The sequence below is a fragment of the Lepidochelys olivacea genome (assembly GCF_965140295.1).
Source record: "Lepidochelys olivacea isolate rLepOli2 genome assembly, chromosome: 7".
In the NCBI taxonomy this organism is placed as follows: domain Eukaryota; kingdom Metazoa; phylum Chordata; order Testudines; family Cheloniidae; genus Lepidochelys; species Lepidochelys olivacea.
In genome coordinates this window covers 31,502,887-31,522,807 of record NC_140417.1, presented here as the reverse complement: position 1 = coordinate 31,522,807, position 19,921 = coordinate 31,502,887, and the positions used below count along the sequence as shown (strand labels likewise).

Below are 19,921 nucleotides of genomic sequence, written 5' to 3'. Positions count from 1 at the left end.
TATTGCCAACCCCTTTGGGCTTGCAGTGTTTCTTCCAAGCTACTCAACAAGCTGTGCTCTTCCCCCCGGAGCAGGATCCGTTCCCTGCCACGGGGGTGTCTGGAGCAGCCTCCTTCTGCACCTCAGGTGAGGGAAGGTTGGAGGGAACTCTGCAGCTGGTGGGCCCTGTGTGTGTCTGTTTGCAAACCTTTGCCTGGCTAATTAAACAGCAGCTGCTTCCTGGGTTAGATGAGTTCTGTCTCTTGCAGGAGCCTGATCTTGGGGCTGGCTGGGGATTGCCACTAGCAGTAGTGCTTGTTTGCGATCTGCTCTGTGGGGTTGAGGAGCTGAGCTATTCCAGATGGACCAGCTGGAGGAATACCCTTAGCCCTGCTGATTGAGGGGATTCCGGGAGGGTTTCGCCTGGGCTCATAGCTAGCAATCCTATAGGCAGCACAATGAAAGCGTATCGTGGCAGCATCGGCTCCGGCACATTGCCCACATACCCCCTCCCTTCCCTGCCAGGGTTCTCTGTGCTGCTCCAGGCAAAGGCTTCTCCTACCATTGCCTTTTCTACAACAGATGCCAGTCTGACAATTGAGACACTACAGTGCCTTCTTCCCCTTCCCAAAATCCAGGTGACTGCTAGAAGTGCCAATTCCTTGTTGTCTGTAGGTCCTACTGAAATACAAACAACACCCTTGCATGTCCCAACTAGGATGCAAGATCAAGCCATGTCGATGCAGTTGCCAGTAAGTTCCCCTAAGACAGGAGCTTATAACAACATAGATCTGTCTGTCTAAGGCACTTACCTGGACTCCAAGCTCTTCCCAATACTCTTGCTGGGCAGGCCAGTGCTCTTATCCCATTTTACAGGTGGCGAATCGGGGCACAAAGCCCATAGGTAAAGTGTTCAAAAGTGCTTACTTCCCTTTTCAAGATGGTCTCAGGAACACTGGCTCCTAAAACTTATTGACTTCCAGATAGACTTAGGGCTTGTCTGCACTGGGCTGCAGGGTGTGAATCGCAGAGCGTACCCGAGCCTCTCGTACTAATTGCCCTGTGTGGACACTGCTGGCGCAAATGAAAAGGTGTCTAGTTCACGGTAATGTAGTGCTGTCTGAAAGAGGTCAACCTTAACATGAACTGGATACCTTTTAATTCACACCACCTGCATCCATGCAGGGCCGTTACTGTGAGATGCTCTGGTGTGTTCTGCGATTCACACCCTATAGCCCTCACTGTGACACAGTGTAGACACAGTGTTAGGCTCCTACCTGTGCCAGTTACTTTTGAAAATGGGATTTAGGTGCTTGTGAATATTTTTGCCCGAAGGCTTTTTCTATACACAACTTGAAGTGGTTTAACTATCCCGCTCTTGTTAGAGCTGAACAGCCCTGCTGGTGGAGGTGATGGAATCACGAGGCCTGTTGGATAAGGTGAATCGGAAGGTCGACAGGGTGGTTCCCTTTGTGACTGCTCTGCACTTCGGGAGGCAGGATGGCCCAATGAATAGGGCACTGGCATAGGACTTGACACCTGGGTTCAGTTCCCTGCTCTGCCACAGACTTCCTGGGTGATCTTTGGGCAGGTCGCTACGTCTCTCTGTGCCTCAGTTCCCCATCTGTACCGTGGAGATAACAGCACTGTCCTGCCTCACAGGAGGATTGGGAGGGAAATGCATTCGATCGTGAGGCACCCAGTACTGTGGTGATGGAGGCCATATAAATACATTACATAGAGACAGTTCTAGCACTATAAAGGTGCTTTATACCAGTGCAGCTGTTTCCATACAGGAAGAGAAATAATCTACCCTGGTGTAAAGGCGCCTTTGTATCTACGTAACTGCATCCACACCAGGGCTTGTACTGGTAGAATTATATTGCTAATCACACACGCCCCGACTGACACTGTTACACCAGCACAAAACCTGTGTGTAGAATAGGCCTTGCACTTAGGGGCCACTTTGGAAACGGGACTTCAGGTGCTTCTGAAATCTTCACTCTAAGTGACTTGCCCAGAGTCATCCCGGGAGTCTGTGGCAGAGCAGTAACTTGAACCTGGGTCTCCTGAGGCCAAAACTACACTAGGAGCTGCTGCTGGCATAGCTCTGTTGGTCAGGGGTGTGAAGAGGTGCAAGTCCCAACCACAGAGCTGTGCTGGCAAATAGGGCTTAACCAGAACTGTTTCACAGGGTGGGGAGGGGGACTGGAATAAGCTAGATAGACTGATGAAAGTGCAACTCTGTTGGTATAAATGGGGTTCACACAAGGAGTGCTTTGCTGGCTAGAGCTCTAAACACTGGGATATCCCTAGATAGAAACTGCTTCTACTGAACTGACCCTTCAGAATCGTGGTGACTGGATTCACAGCCTTACTTCAGACTTTCTCAAAATGTAGCCTGAAACTCCCCCACCTCAGGCCAGTATTCCTGAGTCGCAATGGCCCCCACTTATCCTTAGCAGGGCTTTGCTTTGAATTTGCATTACAGCAATGCCTCAGCGACTGCACAAATACAACAGAGTCAACACAGCTTTTGTAAAGGAAAATCATGCCTTACCAATCTCTCAGAATTCTTAGAAGGGGTCAACAAGCATGTGGACACGGGTGATCCAGTGGATACAGTGAACTTGGACTTTCAGAAAGCCTTTGACAAGGTCCGTTACCAAAACTCTTAAGCAAAGTAAACAGTCATGGGATAAGAGGGAAGGTCCTCTCCTGGATCGGTAATTGGTTAAAAGACAGGAAATGAAGGAATAAATGGTCAATTTTCACAATGGAGAGAGATAAATAGCGGTGTCCCCCAGGGATCTGTAGTGGAACCAGTCCTATTCAACATATTCATAAATGATCTGGAAAAAGGGGTAAACAGCGAAGTGGCAAAATTTGCAGATCATACAAAATTTCTCCAGATAGTTAAGTCTAAAGCAGACTGCAAAGAGTTACAAAGGGATCTCAGGAAACTGAGTGACTGGGCAGCAAAATGACAGATGAAATTCAATGTTGATAAATGCAAAGTAATACACATTGGAAAACATAATCCCAACTGTACATACAAAATGATGGGGTCTAAATTAGCTGTTACCACTCAAGAAAGATCTTGGAGTCATTGTAGCGAGTTCTCTGAAAACATCTGCTCAATGTGCAGCAGCAATCAAAAAAGCTACCAGAATGTAAAGAACCACTAAGAAAGGAATGCCGCTATATAAATCCATGGTACGCCCACACCTTGAATACTGCGTGCAGCTCTGGTTGCCCCATCTCAAAAAAGATATATCAGAATTGGAGAAGTTACAGAGAAAGGCAAAAATGATTGGGGTGACAGAACCACTTCAGTTTGAGGAGAGATTAAAAAGACTAGGTCTGTTCAGCTTGGAAAAGAGACAACTAAAGGGGAATATGATCGAGGTCTATAAAATCATGACTGGTGTGGAGAAAGTAAATAAGGAAGTGTTGTTTACCCCTTCCCATAACACAAGAACCAGGGGTCGCCACATGAAATTAATAGACAGCAAATTAAAAACAAACAAAAGGAAGTACTTCTTCACACAATGTACAGTCCATCAGTGGAACTCATTGCCAGGGGATGTTGTGGAGGCCAAAACAAAAACAGGATTCAAAAAAGAATTAGGTAAGCTCATGCAGGACCAGTCCATCAATCACTATTAGCCAAGATGGTCGGGGATGCAACTCCACACTCTGGGTGTCCTAAGCCTCTAACTACCAGAAGCTGGAAGTGGACAACAGGGGATGGATCAGCTGATGATTACCCTGTTCTGTTTGTTCCTTCTGAAGCACCTGGCATTGGCCACTGTCAGAAGACAGGGTACTGGGCTAGGTGGGCCATTGGTCTGATCCAATATGGCCGTTCTTATGTTTTCTTATGTTACGTTCAACACAGTACTGGCAGTCCCTGTCCCAGAGAGCTCACTGTCAGAATAGACAAAGGATGAGAAGGGGAACTGAGGCACAGAACGGATGGGACTAGTACATCAGGTCAGTGGGAGAGCCAAGAATAGACAACCTAGTGTCTTCATTTTCTATCCAGTGCCCCTAGCCGCCATAATCCAGCCATGTATCTGACTCTGTGTGATGCTGGGGGAGGTCATGTCTGAACTCCTAGCAGTGCATGTGCCTAATCCTCTGTGAGTTTCTAGTGAAGGGGGAGGGAGTCCAGTACTGTGTGGTCTGCAATTCCAGTGTCTGGGAAACCTTTGGCGGCCTTTACTGGAAAACACTTCATTGTGTAACCCCAAAACATGCTCATTGCTTTGGGAAGTGCTAGCCAGGTTGCCTGTGTCTGAGCTGGTAGCTCCCAGACTGTGTCATAAAGAGCCTGTGGAAGTGTCAGGCTTTGCCACTCCCCTCCTGAGTTGTCTAGGGGGGATCCTATTGCCATGAATGTGGAGAGGAAATGAACTCTCAGGGGAGCCCTATAATTGATTTATAGAGAGCAAGGGCAGCCCTGCCAGGCACTGCACCTGCCTGACCTCCAAAGGGTTAAGTTAACTTTTGGCACAGGCATGCCTTTAACTTCAGCTTTCTTGGCAACTTCCTCTGATCTCTTCCTCCTTTGTACTTATGTTACATGAGTGTCTGGCTAGACACCCGCAGTAAGGGAACAGGTGTGGCTGTTGGCTTGGGGAGTGGATGGGAGCAGTGCTGGACTTGAACCTCTTCTCACATTCATCTCCCCAGCTCTGTTCCCTTCTCTATTTTCCCTGGAAACACAGAGGGTGCAATTTAATGATTCCTGTGTCTGGATTCACAAAAAGAAAAGGAGGACTTGTGGCACCTTAGAGACTAACTAATTTATTTGAGCATGAGCTTTCGTGAGCTACAGCTCACTTCATCACGAAAGCTCATGCTCAAATAAATTGGTTAGTCTCTAAGGTGCCACAAGTCCTCCTTTTCTTTTTGCGAATACAGACTAACACGGCTGTTACTCTGAAATGTGTCTGGATTGTGGAGGGTGGGAGTCGGAGCCCGAGATGGAACCTAGGCCCTCCTCATTCGAGTGGAGGACTGGGAGTCCGGACTCCTGGGTTCTATACCCAGCTCTGGGAGGGAAGTGGGGCTGATTGGGTTAGAGCAAGGAAAGCTGGAAGTCCAGACTCCTGGGTTCCGTTCCTAGCTCAGTCACTGTCCTGCTGTGTGACCTTGGGCAAATCACCTGACCCTTTTCTGCCTCCATTCCCCTTTGTAAAGTGGAGACAATGTTCATACCAACTCTGAGACAGGTGCTGGAGCTAAAATTTCACACACAATGCTGGTTATTGCACAGATGTATTTGTGCCTCAGTATCCCCGACCTGCAAAATGGAAATACCCTGGGGGGGCTCTGAGGCTTAATGGAGGCAGAAGCTATTACTGGATCATTTGTCTAGGAGGGTAGTGGCAGAATCTATCCCACCGAGATATACACTTGATATCTTTAGCCACTGATCTGTGGTGAGTCTTAAATGTGCTGGGTTAAGCTGTCTCCTCCCCTGGTGTAAGGAAGGAAGGTAGCCCACTGCGGGTTGGGTTTGTTTTTCCTTCCTGGGTAGAGCGTTACCCAGGAATCCACACTCAGCATTGTGCATTACTGATATGGGGCTGGTGCCAGGATCCCCAGTGTAAAGAGTTTGCGGGATGCAGAGCTCTTAAAGTTGGAAGGGCCTGTTAGATTAAGTGGTCTGACCTCCTGTATAACACAGACCAGAGAATCCCTCCCACTTCACCCAAGATTGAGCCCTCCTCAAATAGCACAGCAGTATGGGTGGTGGGACTCTGGCGCCTCCCTCATTATGGGGTGGAGGACTGCACTTGTGGGTTTGCAGGGTTGTTCTAGGTAGTGGAGGGGTGTCCCTACCCCATCTGTGTCCCATGACTGCAGGAGAACGCTGGTCTTTCCATCTGGCTCCTGCTCCTCTACAAAGCAGCGTGAAATGCTTTCCCGCAAGGGGCTACATAGAGGGCAGCAGTGGGGCTGTTGCATACACCAGCCCCAGCCAAATCCTCGGTGGGCTGTAGTGGCAATGAAATCTGTTGATTCCTTTCCTCTCGGGCAAGTGTGGGCTGAGCCTGCGCTCCAGGCATGTTGGGGCTACTGCCAGCCAACCAGATTAACTGGTGTGTTTTCTGTGGTCTCTGTGTGTGCAAGTGGGTGAGGGGTTAGTAGCATGTTGTTCTTCATGATCCCTGGTGACCTTGCATTTGGGCTTGGCTTTCAGCCCCTCCTATGCTGAATCCCACAGCATATCCCATTTAAAAGGGCCTGAATGAATTTCAGGGCACTTCCTAGTTAACGCATGCTGGGGCGAGGGTTTTCCTATCTCATGCTTCAGGGCACTGGCTTCCCGGTAGAGATCAGGAAGGGAACCCCCTCCCAATGCATCATGGCATAGCCTGACATGTGCATGGAGTGGAGACGAGGCCAGTGGAATTGGGGTTCAGACCCAGGGAGGCTGGGCAGTGGTGGCTGATCCCCGCCCCTGCAGTGAAGAAGGGGCTGGGCAATGCTCGCTGGAGCATAGACAGGGCCCAAAAAGGTTTAACCCGTCTCCTGAGGGCTCTATCCTGCCAGTCAGGGTGAGAAGCTAGATACCAGAGTGGGCCCCGCAGGGCACGCCGGGTGGGGACACTGAGCCTCAGTTCAATACTGGGGAAGGGCACGACCCTTCGGTGGCTTCCCTCAGCCTAAGTTGTTGTGTGTTTGTCTCCACAGCCGGCGCTGGGCCACACGGAGTCCAAGCCCAGCAGCAAGTCCAACATGCTGCGGGGCCGCAACTCTGCCACCTCCACCGATGAGCAGCCGCACATAGGGAACTACCGCTTGCTCAAGACCATCGGCAAGGGCAACTTCGCCAAGGTCAAGTTGGCACGCCATGTCCTGACGGGGAAAGAGGTGAGACCTATCTGGCAGGAAGGAGGGGGAGCAGCATGTGAATGGAAAGGGTGTGGGGCCAAGCCCATAGGCTGGGATACAGGATAGAGGCCAGGGCAGATGTTCCTAGGCCGGGGCGGCGTTGCTGCCAGGGGCTGGGGCTTGATGGGGAGAGGGATGTACCTTGTGACGATGGAGTGTCCATATGACAATCTCTCTAAGACTTGATCCCTTCTGCTGACTATTTTGTTGTGACCCCAAGCCTAGTGGCTAGAGCCAAGGGGAATCTCAGTATCTGGTCTTGCTACTGTGTGACCCTGGGCAAATCCCTTCCATCTCTGCTTCCATTTCCTTCTATGTAAAAGCCTCCTTGGCCTTTCTTCAGGGTCTGATGTGCTGCCGAGCAGAGACTGCACCACATCTGGGCAGGCGCCGGGGGGGGGTTGCCCCCTCTGACAAATGGGTAAGCTGAAGCACCAGGGGAGGCAGAACCCGGGTCTCCTGACTCTCTGGTATGTCTACACTGCAGTTAAAAACCTGCAGCTGGCCCTTGCAGGGCTCAGGCTAAGGGGCTGTTTAATTGCAGTGTAGACATTCAGTCTCAGGCTGGGCTCTCTATGGAATGGGAGGGTACCAGAGCTCGGAGGCTGAACATCTACACTGCTTTTAATCAGCTTGTTAGCCCGAGCTAAGTCAGCTGGCATAGGCCAGCCAAGGGTGGCTCATGGCAGTGTAGACATACCCTCTCAGCCCTGCACTTGAACCACCATGTTGTGCTCCCTCCTGCTTGGAGCACTTTGCGAGCCTGTGAGGCCTCCAACCCGGAGCAAGCGTGTGTGCTCAGAAATGCCAAGTACCATTCGTTGCCAAGCTGCCAGGCACCCGGCCCAGGCTCCCACTCTCCGGAGCAGATGGCAACAGATGCACCCCAGCACGTGGCTCTGCTGCAGCCACTTGGGCCATTACAGAGGCAGCCCTGAATCCTAGCCAGGGGCCAGGCAGGTTTATGCCACTGCCTTAGAGCCTTGTGTGCTTGTGGGAATGTGCTAGAACCCTGCTCTGCTCTGCAGGTGGGTGGAAGAAACCAGCCTTGTGTCTGCCTGGCTTTCCCATCCCACCCCTCCAGGACAGGCCATACAGGCTGGGTGGGGGGTGACTAAGCCCTGCTTCTCCTGCAGCATTCCCCCCCCCCCCCCACCAGCTGCACCTCTCAAGGGGCTGCCTAGTCTCGGGAAGGGCCCTGGGGGCAGAGTGGGGCGAACAAACTGGGGAGTGATCGAGACCTTCTCTTGGCTCCTTGAGAGGCTGGGGCCCCGCCCCTATGGGCAGCTCAGCCAGGCAGCGCTCCACACCAGGAGCCAGGGCAGGTGCCATTGTTCCCTCTTCTTTGGGGAGGCATGTGGGTGTTCGTTCGTGGGGCACACATGTATTTTTCACAGGAACAGAGCAGGCCCCATCCCACCATGTTTTTCCCAGGATAGGGAGCAAACAGAACCCAGCAGCTCATGGGTGGTTCTGCTTCCCCCTGCCCCTCATACAGCAGCTCTACTGGGCTGTCTCTTCGGGATGGCGGGAAGGGCAGCCAGTCAGATGGGGGCATTTTCCCCTTCAGACACCCCCCTCCACCCCCACCCCCACCCCCCCCCGTGAAATACCAGAGAAGTGGTACAGCTCGATTCAGTTTCCCATGGGCTCAGAGTCCGTTGGGTGAGTGTCTTTTTCCCCGCCTCCCAGCTCTGTAGGCTGTAAATAAGCCTTGGTGGCAGTGTGGAAATACCGGTTTGTTCACATGGGTCCTGCTGTTTGCACAGGCTGAAGAAGCCGGTTATCTCCAGCCTGAAGCCAGCGCCTGTTTCCCAACAGCTCTTGTAGCATTGTCACTGCTGAAACACCACGGCTGCTCTTGGAAGGCATCTGTGTTTGCAGCCTGCCCCTGCCTATGCTGCAGCCCAGAGCACTGGATTTGGAGCTCAGTTAGCACCAGCCTAACTTACCCGCCCCCTCCAGCTACTGCAGTAGGGTCTGTGTGAGGGGCAGTAAGGGGCTTCCACTGAGGGGGGGAGGAGAAATACCCTGAAGGAGGGGGCTGCAGGAAGAGGAGGGGTTTTCTCATCCTGATGGATGGGCCCAAGTGCAAGCACAGAAGCCAGGAAGATGTGGGGCTGAATGCGTTCATGGCAACTCCCCAGGCTCTGAAGAGTCCTCCCTCTGTCCTACTTCAGCACATGCTGCCCCCCCAGCATTAACCCCTGTCCAGACAGGTGGGAGGGATTGATCCAGGTCAGCACAGGTCAGTGCTGTGACACCTAGCTGGGATCTCCCTAGTGAGCCACATCCATCCCTGGCAGTCAGTGCAGGATCGTCCCCAGTGCCTTGTCTAAGTGTCCTGACTCATGGGGCTCCCGCTACATCCCCTGGGAAAGTTTCACAGCCCAACAGATCGGGCTCCCAACAGGTCTTAGCTTCTTCTTTGGTTTGTTTTAACTCCCTCACATCCAACCCATCATTTGACCCTCTCTTCCTTTGCCATAATGGCCTTCAACACCCATGATCAAACACCTGTTGGCCCGGTCCAGCCCTGGCTTAGCCTGTTGGCTCTCCACCTAACCCCTCCAGCCCTTTCAGTGTCTCCACTGAACTCTGACCTTGGGGAAGAGTTAAAGGGGCCTGGCAGGGTTGCGGGCTGTGGTGCTGCTAGGCTAGCCAGGCTTTTATAGCTGCACTGGGGCTCTGCTATTGTGTGTGTCCCTGGCTCTGAGGGGAATGGGGAGAGGAGGCAGCAAGCTATTCCTCCCTGCTGTGCATGCAGCAGAGGGTTTAGGATCCAAGGGAGGATGAAGTGTTGGTGTTGGGGCAGGTTTGCTGGCCTCCCATTGCTGACTGAGCCTCTGGAGGGAAAGGGGAATTGCATTACCCAGGGGGTCCTGGTTGGCTGAAGTGGCAGCTGGCCATCCTTTCCCTGGATCGTAGTTCAATGGGGCTCAGGGAGCTATAGCTCTCCTTTGCGAGACTTGTATTTACCTGACATGCTGGCTTCCAGTGGGGCTGCTATAGCCAGTGGCTTGCGCAGGCCAGCTCGTAACCAGTGGTGTGTTTGCTGTAAAGGCTTTTTCAGCCTAGGGCTTAATGCCCATGAGGAAGTGTTTGAGCAACATCTGTCCTCTGCCAAGGCCCAGTGGGCTCCAGATTAGCATCATGACCGAGGGTGATACCTGCTGAAACTCTGCTGTGTGTCTTGCCTTTCCTGGTCCTACCTGGTCTTGGAGGGGTCCTGTCTCAGTGCTTATGTATGCACCAGGTTGCTTTAGATTGATCTAGCTTCAGCCATTTCCAAATGGATCTAAGGCTTCACGCAGGGGATGAATACAAACTGGGGAGTGTGTATGTGGATAAAGCCTTGACAGGAGTGTCAGGTGGGGTAGCAAGGGCTTGTCAAGCAGTGAGAGCCAAGCTTGGGTGCCTGAGGGAAGGTGGAAATACCTTCCCCACCGTCATCACTGAGTGCCATCCCCCTGTTGTGGGTTACTGGGTTAAGCCGGCTAATCCCAGCCCAGATCGTTGGCCTCTCTGGAGTGCTCTGCCGCATGCTGCTCCCAGAACCTGCTGATGTGCTCCTGTCTGCCACCTCTGAGATTAGCCAGCAGGCTCTCTCAAAGGGATCGAAGTTGAACACAATTTACTGCAGGTTCCCTACCCGACTCCAGGAACCTGCCACGTGTTTGTGTGACACAGAGTCACTGCTTCATACCCGATTGGTTCAAGTCCTTGAGCCAGGATGAAGAACGGCCCCCACAGTCTGTCTGACACACACTGCCCTAAAATCTGAGTTTTCCCAAGGCTGTAAATTGCCTGCTGGCCTGCTGCCATGCCTGTGCTGGGCCTGCTGGGGGGCTTGATGGAACAGAGACGCATTGTCGTTAACCGGGGCAGCAGAGGCAGCAGCAAACAGCCAGCCTGAGGGTTGTCGGGGCCTCCATCCTTGTTTGCACCTGCCTAGGATTCTCCCTCGGGCATGTTCTGCTCCAGCTTGTCCAACGCTACAGGAGAGATAACTGAGCTCCCCTCTCTCCCCATCCAGGTGGCTGTGAAAATCATTGATAAGACGCAGCTCAACTCATCAAGCCTGCAGAAGGTAAGGGCCCTGCCTCTGGATGTTCAGACTGTGGGCATAGCACCCTGACAGCAGGAGGTGCTCTAAGTATTGCCTTCCCCCTAGTACCCCCTTCACTGTCATGGTGATGCTCCACAATTAAACAGAGTAACATCTCTGCCCAGCTGCTCATGCTGTGTTCTGAGCCCTGCACTGTCCAACCACCTGCCTGTATAGGGGATTGGGAGTGTGGGGGCCTCTGGGATAGCAAAACCGAGTTCCAAGGATTCAGTTTGCCAGCATAACTGGCAAGGCGTGTTGTACTTCTGCTCTAGCTATTGGATTTGGGAGCTAGGGCTCTGGGTTCTGTCCCCAGCTCTGGGAGGGGAGTGGGTTCTAGTGGGTTACAGGGAGGTGGCTGGGAGCCAGGACTCCTGGGTTTTACTCCCAGCTCTGCCTAAGTAGAATGGGAGAGACTACATGTTGCCTACCTTCCTGAAGTACTGGCTGAGTGACACTACAGAGCTGTGCCCCATGAGGTCAAAGCTAAGCAATGGGGTGCCCAATGCTCCATCCTGCTGAGGGCTGGAGGTCAGTCAGCCTTGGCCTGGCACCAGGGGGTCATGATGAGTCATAAGTGGGGTCCCTAGAGTGGTGTGTGGGGGGGTGAATGCCCATGGGCACAGAATATCCCGCCCTGGGAGCTTGACCTTGTGCCCATTCCACACCCCCCCCCCCCCCAAAAAAAAAAAAAAGGAATACAGTTCTGCTTGTGGGAAGCAAGTGGGGCAGGGAGCCCACGCCAGCTGATCCCTTCAGCATGCTCTGGGGTGTGACTGCTCCTCTTGCCCGCTCGGCAGATAACCCCCAGCTCCTGCAGGAGTCGGTCTCAAAATGGCCAAGGCTGTCACCAATCCCCCGTCCGCATGGGTCACCAGAAGGCCGTGCAGGAGGTGCAGCACTTTGTGCCCAGACTACTCCGGGTCCTGTTTGACTCAGAGCCTGACACCAGCTGCCCTGCATGGCTTGGCAGCTGTTGACGCAGTCTTGTCAACAGAACCTGAGCAAAGCGGCTGAGCTGGCAGCTGCTGTAGCTTGCAGGTCATGTTAGCACCCAGGGAGGGACAGGCGCGGGGCCTGGACCATGTGGCCTCTTGTATCCCATTCTCCCCATGTCAGGATGCATCTCCTGGAGCGACCTTGCCTCAGTGGTCCTCACTACCCCCTGGTGTGTCCCTCCCTGCCGAGATGTAGGTCTCCCATATCTTCATCAGGCCTTCATTCCACTTCCCAGCACCACCTCTGGTTATACCAAGCCCCCTACAATGGGCTGGGTCCCGCTGGAGTGGAGGATGTGGAGCCCCTCACTGGATGGGCACTGTTGCCAGAGGAATGCCAGCCCTAGGTACAACAGAGGCTTCCCCTCCAGCCAGACTTGAATAAAGGGAGCTGGGAGATGTGTGCTCAGGAGCTTTCCAGCCGCCCTCCTGCCATGTGAGACCAGGGCCTGTGGCCCTGGTGATCTGTGTGCTGCCCTATAATGCACCTGGCCATCTGTGGAGGAGTGATCCCCGCCAGCTCCTGCCCCTATGAATGTTGGTCCCTAGCTTCTCCAGCTCAAGGCATAAGCATGTTGCGCCTTCCCCCAGGAAGCCAGAGCACTCTGCAGAGGAATCCCTCCCCCCAATTCTAAAGCCAGCCATAGCAACCGTCGCATCCCCGGCAACCAGCACAGAGCTCTGCCCACCTCCAGAATCAGCCTCTCCAGCTCGTAGGCTTTGGGCTCTGCTTTTGGCACATCCTGGAAGGGGGTGTCTAGTGGGTGAGGATGAGCTCAGCCCTGGGCCTCCTGCATGGGCACCAGCGCTGCGTTTAGCCCCTCCCTGCCCTGTGAGCTGCCAAGTCACAAGGCAGTTTAGTGCACTGGGCCCAGCCTTGGCCATGTTGAGGTGGGGCTGAGGCTGGAGAGGATGCTGAAGCTCTCTTTCCTGGGGGTTTCTCACCAGCCCAGCTGCTCACTGCCTTATTGTTTACTATGGTGTCCTGTAGGGGACTCTGGTAGATCAGAGCCCTACTGCGCCAGGCACCGTACAAACGCATGATGGACACAGTTCCCTACCCCAGAGAGGTTACAATCTAAGCACAAAGCCCTAATGCCTGACCCTGGGGAGCAGCTGTGTGTTGAGCAGTGGCTTATGGGATGTGCCAAGGACAGAGGGGAACTCTCCTGTGGGAAGGGCATTGTAGCATAGTGGGTAAAGCATCGGGCTTCTGGTGCAGTATCAGGGCATGCACCCGTGGGTGTGCATGCAGCTTTTGGTGCCCTGACTGCTTTTCTCTGGAGCTCTGAAGAGAGACGTGCCTTGTCCTGCTGGAAGGCTCTGTCCAGGCTTGTGAGCCAGCACAGAAGGGGTGCCCTCACTGACTAGTCCCGATGAGGTTTGCACCACTGCATCCACTGAGAGTCTCTGAAGTGGCTGGTGGAGGCATCCCTGTAGCCATGAGTGGAGAGCAGAGCTGATCCCCTCCTGTTTCTCTCTGTGCTGTTTGGCCCAAGCTATCCCTAAGTCCTTGGCTGTACCCCAGCCCCAGATGGAGATGGGGCTGACAGATGGTTGCTGGAGGAAAAGCCTTTTGCTGTAAAGCCTCAATAGAGCCCCTTCCTAGAGCAGGAAGTTGGGGAATAATGCCTACAGAGAGGCTTGCTGCTGTCTTAGACTGTAGCACAGTGGGTGACCAAGATCTAGTGAGCACTGGCTCACTTGTGGCCCAGATTAGCCGGGAGCGAGCGCAGCTCTCTGGGGAGCAGGGAGCAGTGTGTTCTAGCCCACCTGTGTCCCGGGCTAGCCGGGAGCGAGCACCGATCTCTGGGAGTAGTGTGTTCTAGCTCACCTGTGTCCCGGGCTAGCTGGGAGCAAGCTCCAGTCTCTGGGAGCAGTGTGTTCTCTGCTCAGTGGACCATCTGGGAAGCTGTTGAGGATTCCTCAGGGCAAGGTGGGAGATACATGTCACTGCATCCTGGCCAGGCAAGAACCCAAGTGGACAGCTCCTGGGTTTCACACCTGGCCAAGCTCCCGCCAGTGTGGGGCATTTGTGGATCAGGTGAATCCTGAGCTAACATTAGTCCGGCATCCAGAGTGACTGGCTCTGTGCAAGCAGCCATGGCGTCTGAACATCTGGCTGCCAGTTTTCAGTTTGGCTCAGTCTCCAGATGTTTGCTGGGGAGGTATTTATAGCTCTCTCCCATGTACGGTCATTAGTGAGCCCATAGACCATTTAATTGCTGTGGTTTTGGGACGCAGAAAAGGGGGTGGGCTGCGTCTGCGCTGCCGGGGGGAGGCTTCTCCTGGAAATCACTCTGTCACGTTCCCGCCAATTCCCAAAGGGAAGCCGCGATGCAGAAACCGTGCCTGGGATGGGGCCCCACTTTGTGCCCAGGCCCCAAGGCGCGTGCCCACAGTAGCAGGACCTGGGTAAATGCGGCCAGGCTTGTGCCCAGGAGCAGGGTAGCACTCAGCATGGCATCCCGAAACCCTCAGGGATCTTCCCTGGCAGGTAGGTATCTTCCCCCCCCCCATCCCCCTCTCGATAGGGAAACTGAGGTACATACACAAAATTCATCAGTCCCCTGCTCTCTCCTCTGGCTTCTACTTCCTTTCCAGAGCGTGAAGCTGTTCACAGGCGCCCTGACTGCTCCAGTGGCCAGAGCACAGTCCCTGCAGTAGCTGTCACTGACCCACGGCCAATGTGCCTAGAGCCCTGCCCTGGGCCCTCCTTGCCAATGTCGGAGGCGCCAGCTCAGTGTTCTCCTGCGCCATGTAGGACCACACGCTGTGTGCTGGGAAGCAGCTCCCCTGTTCGGGAGGGTTTGTAGCTGGCAGCAGGGCCCCTGAGGCAGGGGAGGAAGGGGCAACGGTGTCTGCTTTCCCATGGGCTGCAAGTGGGCCGCATCCACTCAGCTGTGTCACGCAGGAAGTTGAGCAAAGGGCTGAGAATCCAGAGACTGACCTCAAATTAGCCCAACTCACAGACCCTCCTGGAAAGGAAAAGATCCCCCCCCTTCCTTCCCCCCACACACGGAGGCTGAGCGAGCAGGGGCATGGAAGATGCCGAGTGGGCGTCCCTGCAAGCCAAGACGTGAGGTGAAGGGAAGGAGGAGAAAGCTCTGGGTTGTCTGTGGCTCGTTGCCTTGGTAATGAGGCAAGTGTTAGTCAGACACTTGGCATCGTTACAGGAGAGATAGCTGGGAGAACAGCGCTGGGGCCCATGTGTGGACGAGGGCTCAGCCCACGGGCAGAGCTACGGGGTGGGGATAGCTAAGTGGAGAAGGGGGGTCAGCCCAAGACAGAGCTGAGGAGGTGGTGGGAAGCTGTGTGTGGAAGGGGGGACACAGCCCCACATCCCAACCATTCCCGCTCGCCTGCCAGGCTGGGCATTCAGCCCAAGCATACCCCATGGTCTGGCAGCATCTAAAGCATAGTCCCCTCCAAACCCTGAGACATCCAGGCAAATCCCAGCACCCAGGGGGCCTCGCTGTCTGGCCTCAGCTTGGGGCCTGTGCCAGTGCTTCCTCTGTGGCCCCACCCACCTGGATCAGGAGTCGGGCAGATGCCAGCATGGCAGTGCTGTCCCTGTGGGTTGCGCAAGGCAAGGGGGCAACTCCAGCCCCTTCCCTCCAAGGGATATCTGCCATGGGGCTCCCAGACAGACACAACTCCTCAAGCCCCACCCCACCATCAGCAAAAGGTAGCAATGCCCTGGCTCAAGACAGGATACAGAGGAGCCAACCCTTCAGAGCCACGCATGCTCCAACTCTCAGTCCCTGGAGCATTGCCCAACCGGTTTCCCCTTGAACCCTTGATGGTACACCGAGCAGCAGCTCAGTTTGACCTGGTGGCTACATCACTAACCTGTAACTCAGAACTTCTGGGTTCTAGTCCCAGCTCTGCTGTGACCTCTGTGCCTCAGTTTCCCCATCTGTAAAATAGGGATAGTGATACTGACCGTCTTTGTAAAGCGCTTTGAGCTCTACGTCTGGGCAGCGCTATAGAAGAGCTAGGGATTATTAGCATAATTGTGTGAGGTGCTCTGGTGTCTCTTCTCTTGTGGGTGCATCCACCTAGCCCAGTCAAGGTGGCAGGATGCTCAGTCTCGGTGTCCAATTACCCCGGCTGGTTACACACAAGTGGATTGCTTTGTTAATTAATGGATTACAGTAACAAGATCTGTAATCTAGTGGGGATTGGGACCTGACCCCAGGGGAGGGGTAACGCTCTCCCACTTAATGAAATTGCTGTGTTGTCCAAACACACGCTAAGCCGCTCAGCAGCCCTGTTGGGGGGCATTGTCCCTCTGCTTCCCGTTTCCAAGATAGCTTTCAGACCCTTCTGCAGTGCAGCAGCCTCCTCTGGGAGCTGAAACCTGGGACTGGGGAAGGGAGGCAGGACTCCTGGGTTCCAGTTCCTTCTCTGCCTGTGTGGCCTTGGGCAAATCAGTTTTGCTTCCTATGACAGTGCTGCAAGATCCTCAGCTTTTGACAGGCAGATGGGTCTATGGGGTTGGTGGCTATATGGGCTGGCCACCCCACTCCAGCCTGGTCTCAAGGGTCCTGGTTCTGTGCAGTGATCCCTGTAGTAGGGGTCTGGGCCTTTGGGATACACTGGCCTCGTACTATTGGGCCCCCCTTGCTGTTTAACCCCAGCTGCATGCTCTTGTCTCTGCTTTATTCCAGCTCTTCCGAGAAGTGCGAATAATGAAGGTTTTGAATCATCCCAACATAGGTGAGACTGTGCACACAGCTTGTCCCCATCCCACGCTCACTCGTGTGCTGGGAGAGGGATGGCTGGGATGTCCAGGGGCAAGCTCCCGCCCACCCCAGTGGGGAATGCAGGCTCTAGCTGGTGAGGGTGAAATCCCCCAGACAGCTTATACCCTCAGGGCTGGAGAGCCACATACCCAAGCCCTGGTGAGCTGGATTTCATGCTCTTGGCAGTTCTGGGTTGCAGTTCTGGGTTGCAGTTCGCGGGCACGTGGAGAGCTCCCAGCGCTGATCCGGGCACGACTGCTAATGCCAGCACTGGATGCTCAAGTGGGCACAACTCCAGTTAATGTGAGTGGGTTGGTGGCTGCACCAGGTTTGGCCCCGAGAGCCTCCTGCCATCACCAGCAGGGGGAGCACCAATGATGCAGCCGGCCTGCCACAGCCCCCAGCTCGGGCCAGCACAGGCGGGGCTCAGAGCCTGGAGCTACACAGGGTGCCCACTTCCCCCTGCTTTGTGTCTTGCAGTTAAATTATTTGAAGTCATAGAGACGGAGAAGACGCTGTACCTCGTCATGGAGTACGCCAGTGGGGGTAGGTGGGGGGGGACCCATAACACCCTCCTGCCCTCAGCCAGAGCAAAGGCTTCTGGGGGGCTCAGGCCCACACCCTTCTCCGTGTAATGTGTCTGTCACTCCCTGCAGGTGAGGTGTTCGACTACTTAGTAGCCCATGGAAGAATGAAAGAGAAAGAAGCCAGGGCAAAATTTCGACAGGTTAGTTCTGCTCCCGGTGACACGGGCCCTGACCCCTGGTGTAGGGGTGCTGGGCATTGTGTGGGCGTTAGCACACAGGCCTCTGAGCTAAAGGCCACCTGAGATAACAGTCCCGCCATCCCCAGCTATGCCCAAGGCTGCCGAGGAGAGTCTGACCAAAGCTGGCTTTAGCCTTGTGAAGCTCTGGGATGCGACAGGAAATTTTGGCGGCTGTGTAGGGGGCGCTCACATCTCAGTCTGTAGTGGTGCCAGTGTGCTCCGATACCATGAGGTGCGGGAGCTGGGCTCAGCTGTCCTTTTGAGCTGTACAGCGAGGCTGAGGGGGACATAGGTGGATAGTGAAGCATGATTGCATCCCCTTCCCTGCACGGGCAGCTCTGTCGTGAAGACCCCCCTGCATCTTGTCCTTCTCTTCCCTTCCAGATAGTGTCTGCTGTGCAGTACTGTCACCAGAAGTTCATTGTACATAGAGACTTGAAGGTAAGAGACACCCTCAGCAGGGCATGGTGCTGCTAGAGCCCCTGTTCAGATTGCTCCTGCCCCTCAAGGTGCCAATCCCACTCCATTGATCCCTTCCCCTCAACTGGCTGTTGGGCTCGCCCTCAGTTTTGTCAATGCCTTTCCATCCCAACTCAAAGCCCCATTGGCTGTCCTTCCTCCCTACCCTGCGAGGGATGCCCAGGCAGCAGTGACCCCCCTGCCATGTTGCTCGTACCCTGCAGGCCGAGAATCTGCTGCTCGATGCCGACATGAACATTAAAATCGCCGACTTTGGCTTCAGCAATGAGTTCACGTTCGGGAACAAGCTGGACACGTTCTGTGGGAGCCCTCCCTATGCTGCGCCCGAGCTCTTCCAGGGTAAAAAGTACGACGGCCCCGAGGTGGACGTTTGGAGCCTGGGCGTCATCCTGTACACTCTGGTCAGCGGCTCATTGCCCTTCGATGGGCAGAACCTCAAGGTGAGTGGGCACGGCACCCCCACCTCTGCCACTGGCAGTTCCCCCATGGTGCATGGGACAGGCCTATTCAGCCCCTGGCACCTGTCCCCCCGACATACACTGAGGGAGCGCTGGGCATGCTGGGAGCCTGCATACACATCGTGCGCACCCCGAGTAGGGGTGGGAGCCAGGACTCCTGGTTCCGTTCCTAGATCTACGACAGGAGTGGGTAGAGCAGGGGGCTGCGATTCCTGGGTTCTGTTCCCTGTTCTGGTAGGGGCGAAGTGTCTGGTGGTTAGAGTCGGGGGGGGCTCAGAGCTAGGAGTCATGGGTTCTGTTCTTGGTTCTCTGACTTGTCTGACCCTGGTAAGTTGTTGGTTTTTTTCCCCATCTGCCTAATGAGGATAATCACATATCCTTTTTGTGTTTGTGTGTGTGGACATCATCTGTGTGTGCTCACATGTGTCTCCGTGCACCCACCTCCGGCCCTCCTGCTAACCCTTCCTTTCCCCCCAGGAACTGCGGGAACGGGTCTTGCGGGGCAAGTACCGGATCCCCTTCTACATGTCCACGGACTGTGAGAACCTGCTGAAGAAATTCCTCATTCTCAACCCTAGCAAGAGAGGCACTTTAGAGGTGATTGGGGGGCAGGAGGGTCCTGCCAGTGCATCCCAGCAGAGTCTCCTCTGCCACAGCTGGCTGTTCTCACTGCGCTAGTTGGACTGTTCTCAGACCAGACACAGGCCCTGCCGTGGCATCCAGAGGAGTGGGTCTGGCTTGGTACCGGAGCTGGGAGTTGTCTCCTCAGTGCTGTGGGGCCCGCTCTGTGGGGAACAGTCTATGGAGAGGGTGGGAGGGCCTGGCACTCTGGTACGAGGAGGGAGTTCCTGCTGCCAGGCCTACCCCACCCCCCTCTAGAGCAGGGCACTCTCATCTTTCTGCTATGCCCCTTCCCCAGCCTGGAGCTAGCACAGGGGCGAAGACCCCTCCGAAGGCTGCACTCGGGGCCCACTGCCCTATCTTGTTCTGGGGAAGGCTCCCGGCTCCCCAGGCAGCCCACTGAGGCAGAATGGGGCTGGAGCAATGGCCTAGGAGCCTGCCTGCCTCCCTCAGTGCTCATCTTCAACAGCAGCTGCCCCCCAGTCAGACCAGTGGGCCCATCTAGCCCAGCATTCACTCCATCAAACCAATGGGCCCAGCCAACCCAGCATTCACCTCTGTCACCAGGCCAATGGGACCCAGATAGCCTGGTATCCCCCCAGTCCCTGCCACTCTGGGTCAGGTCCATGGGGCCCAGCCAGCTCAATATATCCCTCCCTCTCCTCCCGATGGGCCCAGCCAGCTCAGTATAGCTGCCCACCCTACCCACCATAGATCAGACACATGGGCCCAGCCAGCCTGGCATCCCCCCAGTTCCTGCCACTCTGGGTCAGACCCATGGGCCTGTGCAGTCCAGTATCCCTCCCTTCCCCCCCCCATCAGACCCACTGGCCTCTCTGGCCTAGGATCCTCTC

General features: G+C 54.9%; 1 protein-coding gene across 13 annotated transcripts in view; it reads left to right on the top strand.

Moving 5' to 3' along the window:
• The window catches only part of MARK2 (microtubule affinity regulating kinase 2), a 104,044-nt gene that overhangs the window by 69,771 nt on the left and 14,352 nt on the right, over window positions 1-19,921 (top strand). For all 13 annotated transcript variants that reach the window (XM_084633701.1, XM_084633700.1, XM_084633699.1 and 10 more), the window contains 8 exons: window positions 6,688-6,867; window positions 10,925-10,978; window positions 16,668-16,716; window positions 17,223-17,288; window positions 17,399-17,469; window positions 17,893-17,949; window positions 18,192-18,428; window positions 18,924-19,043. In XM_084633701.1, coding sequence (XP_084489827.1) covers window positions 6,688-6,867; window positions 10,925-10,978; window positions 16,668-16,716; window positions 17,223-17,288; window positions 17,399-17,469; window positions 17,893-17,949; window positions 18,192-18,428; window positions 18,924-19,043 — 834 coding nt within the window. The remainder of the gene's footprint in view (window positions 1-6,687; window positions 6,868-10,924; window positions 10,979-16,667; window positions 16,717-17,222; window positions 17,289-17,398; window positions 17,470-17,892; window positions 17,950-18,191; window positions 18,429-18,923; window positions 19,044-19,921) is intronic.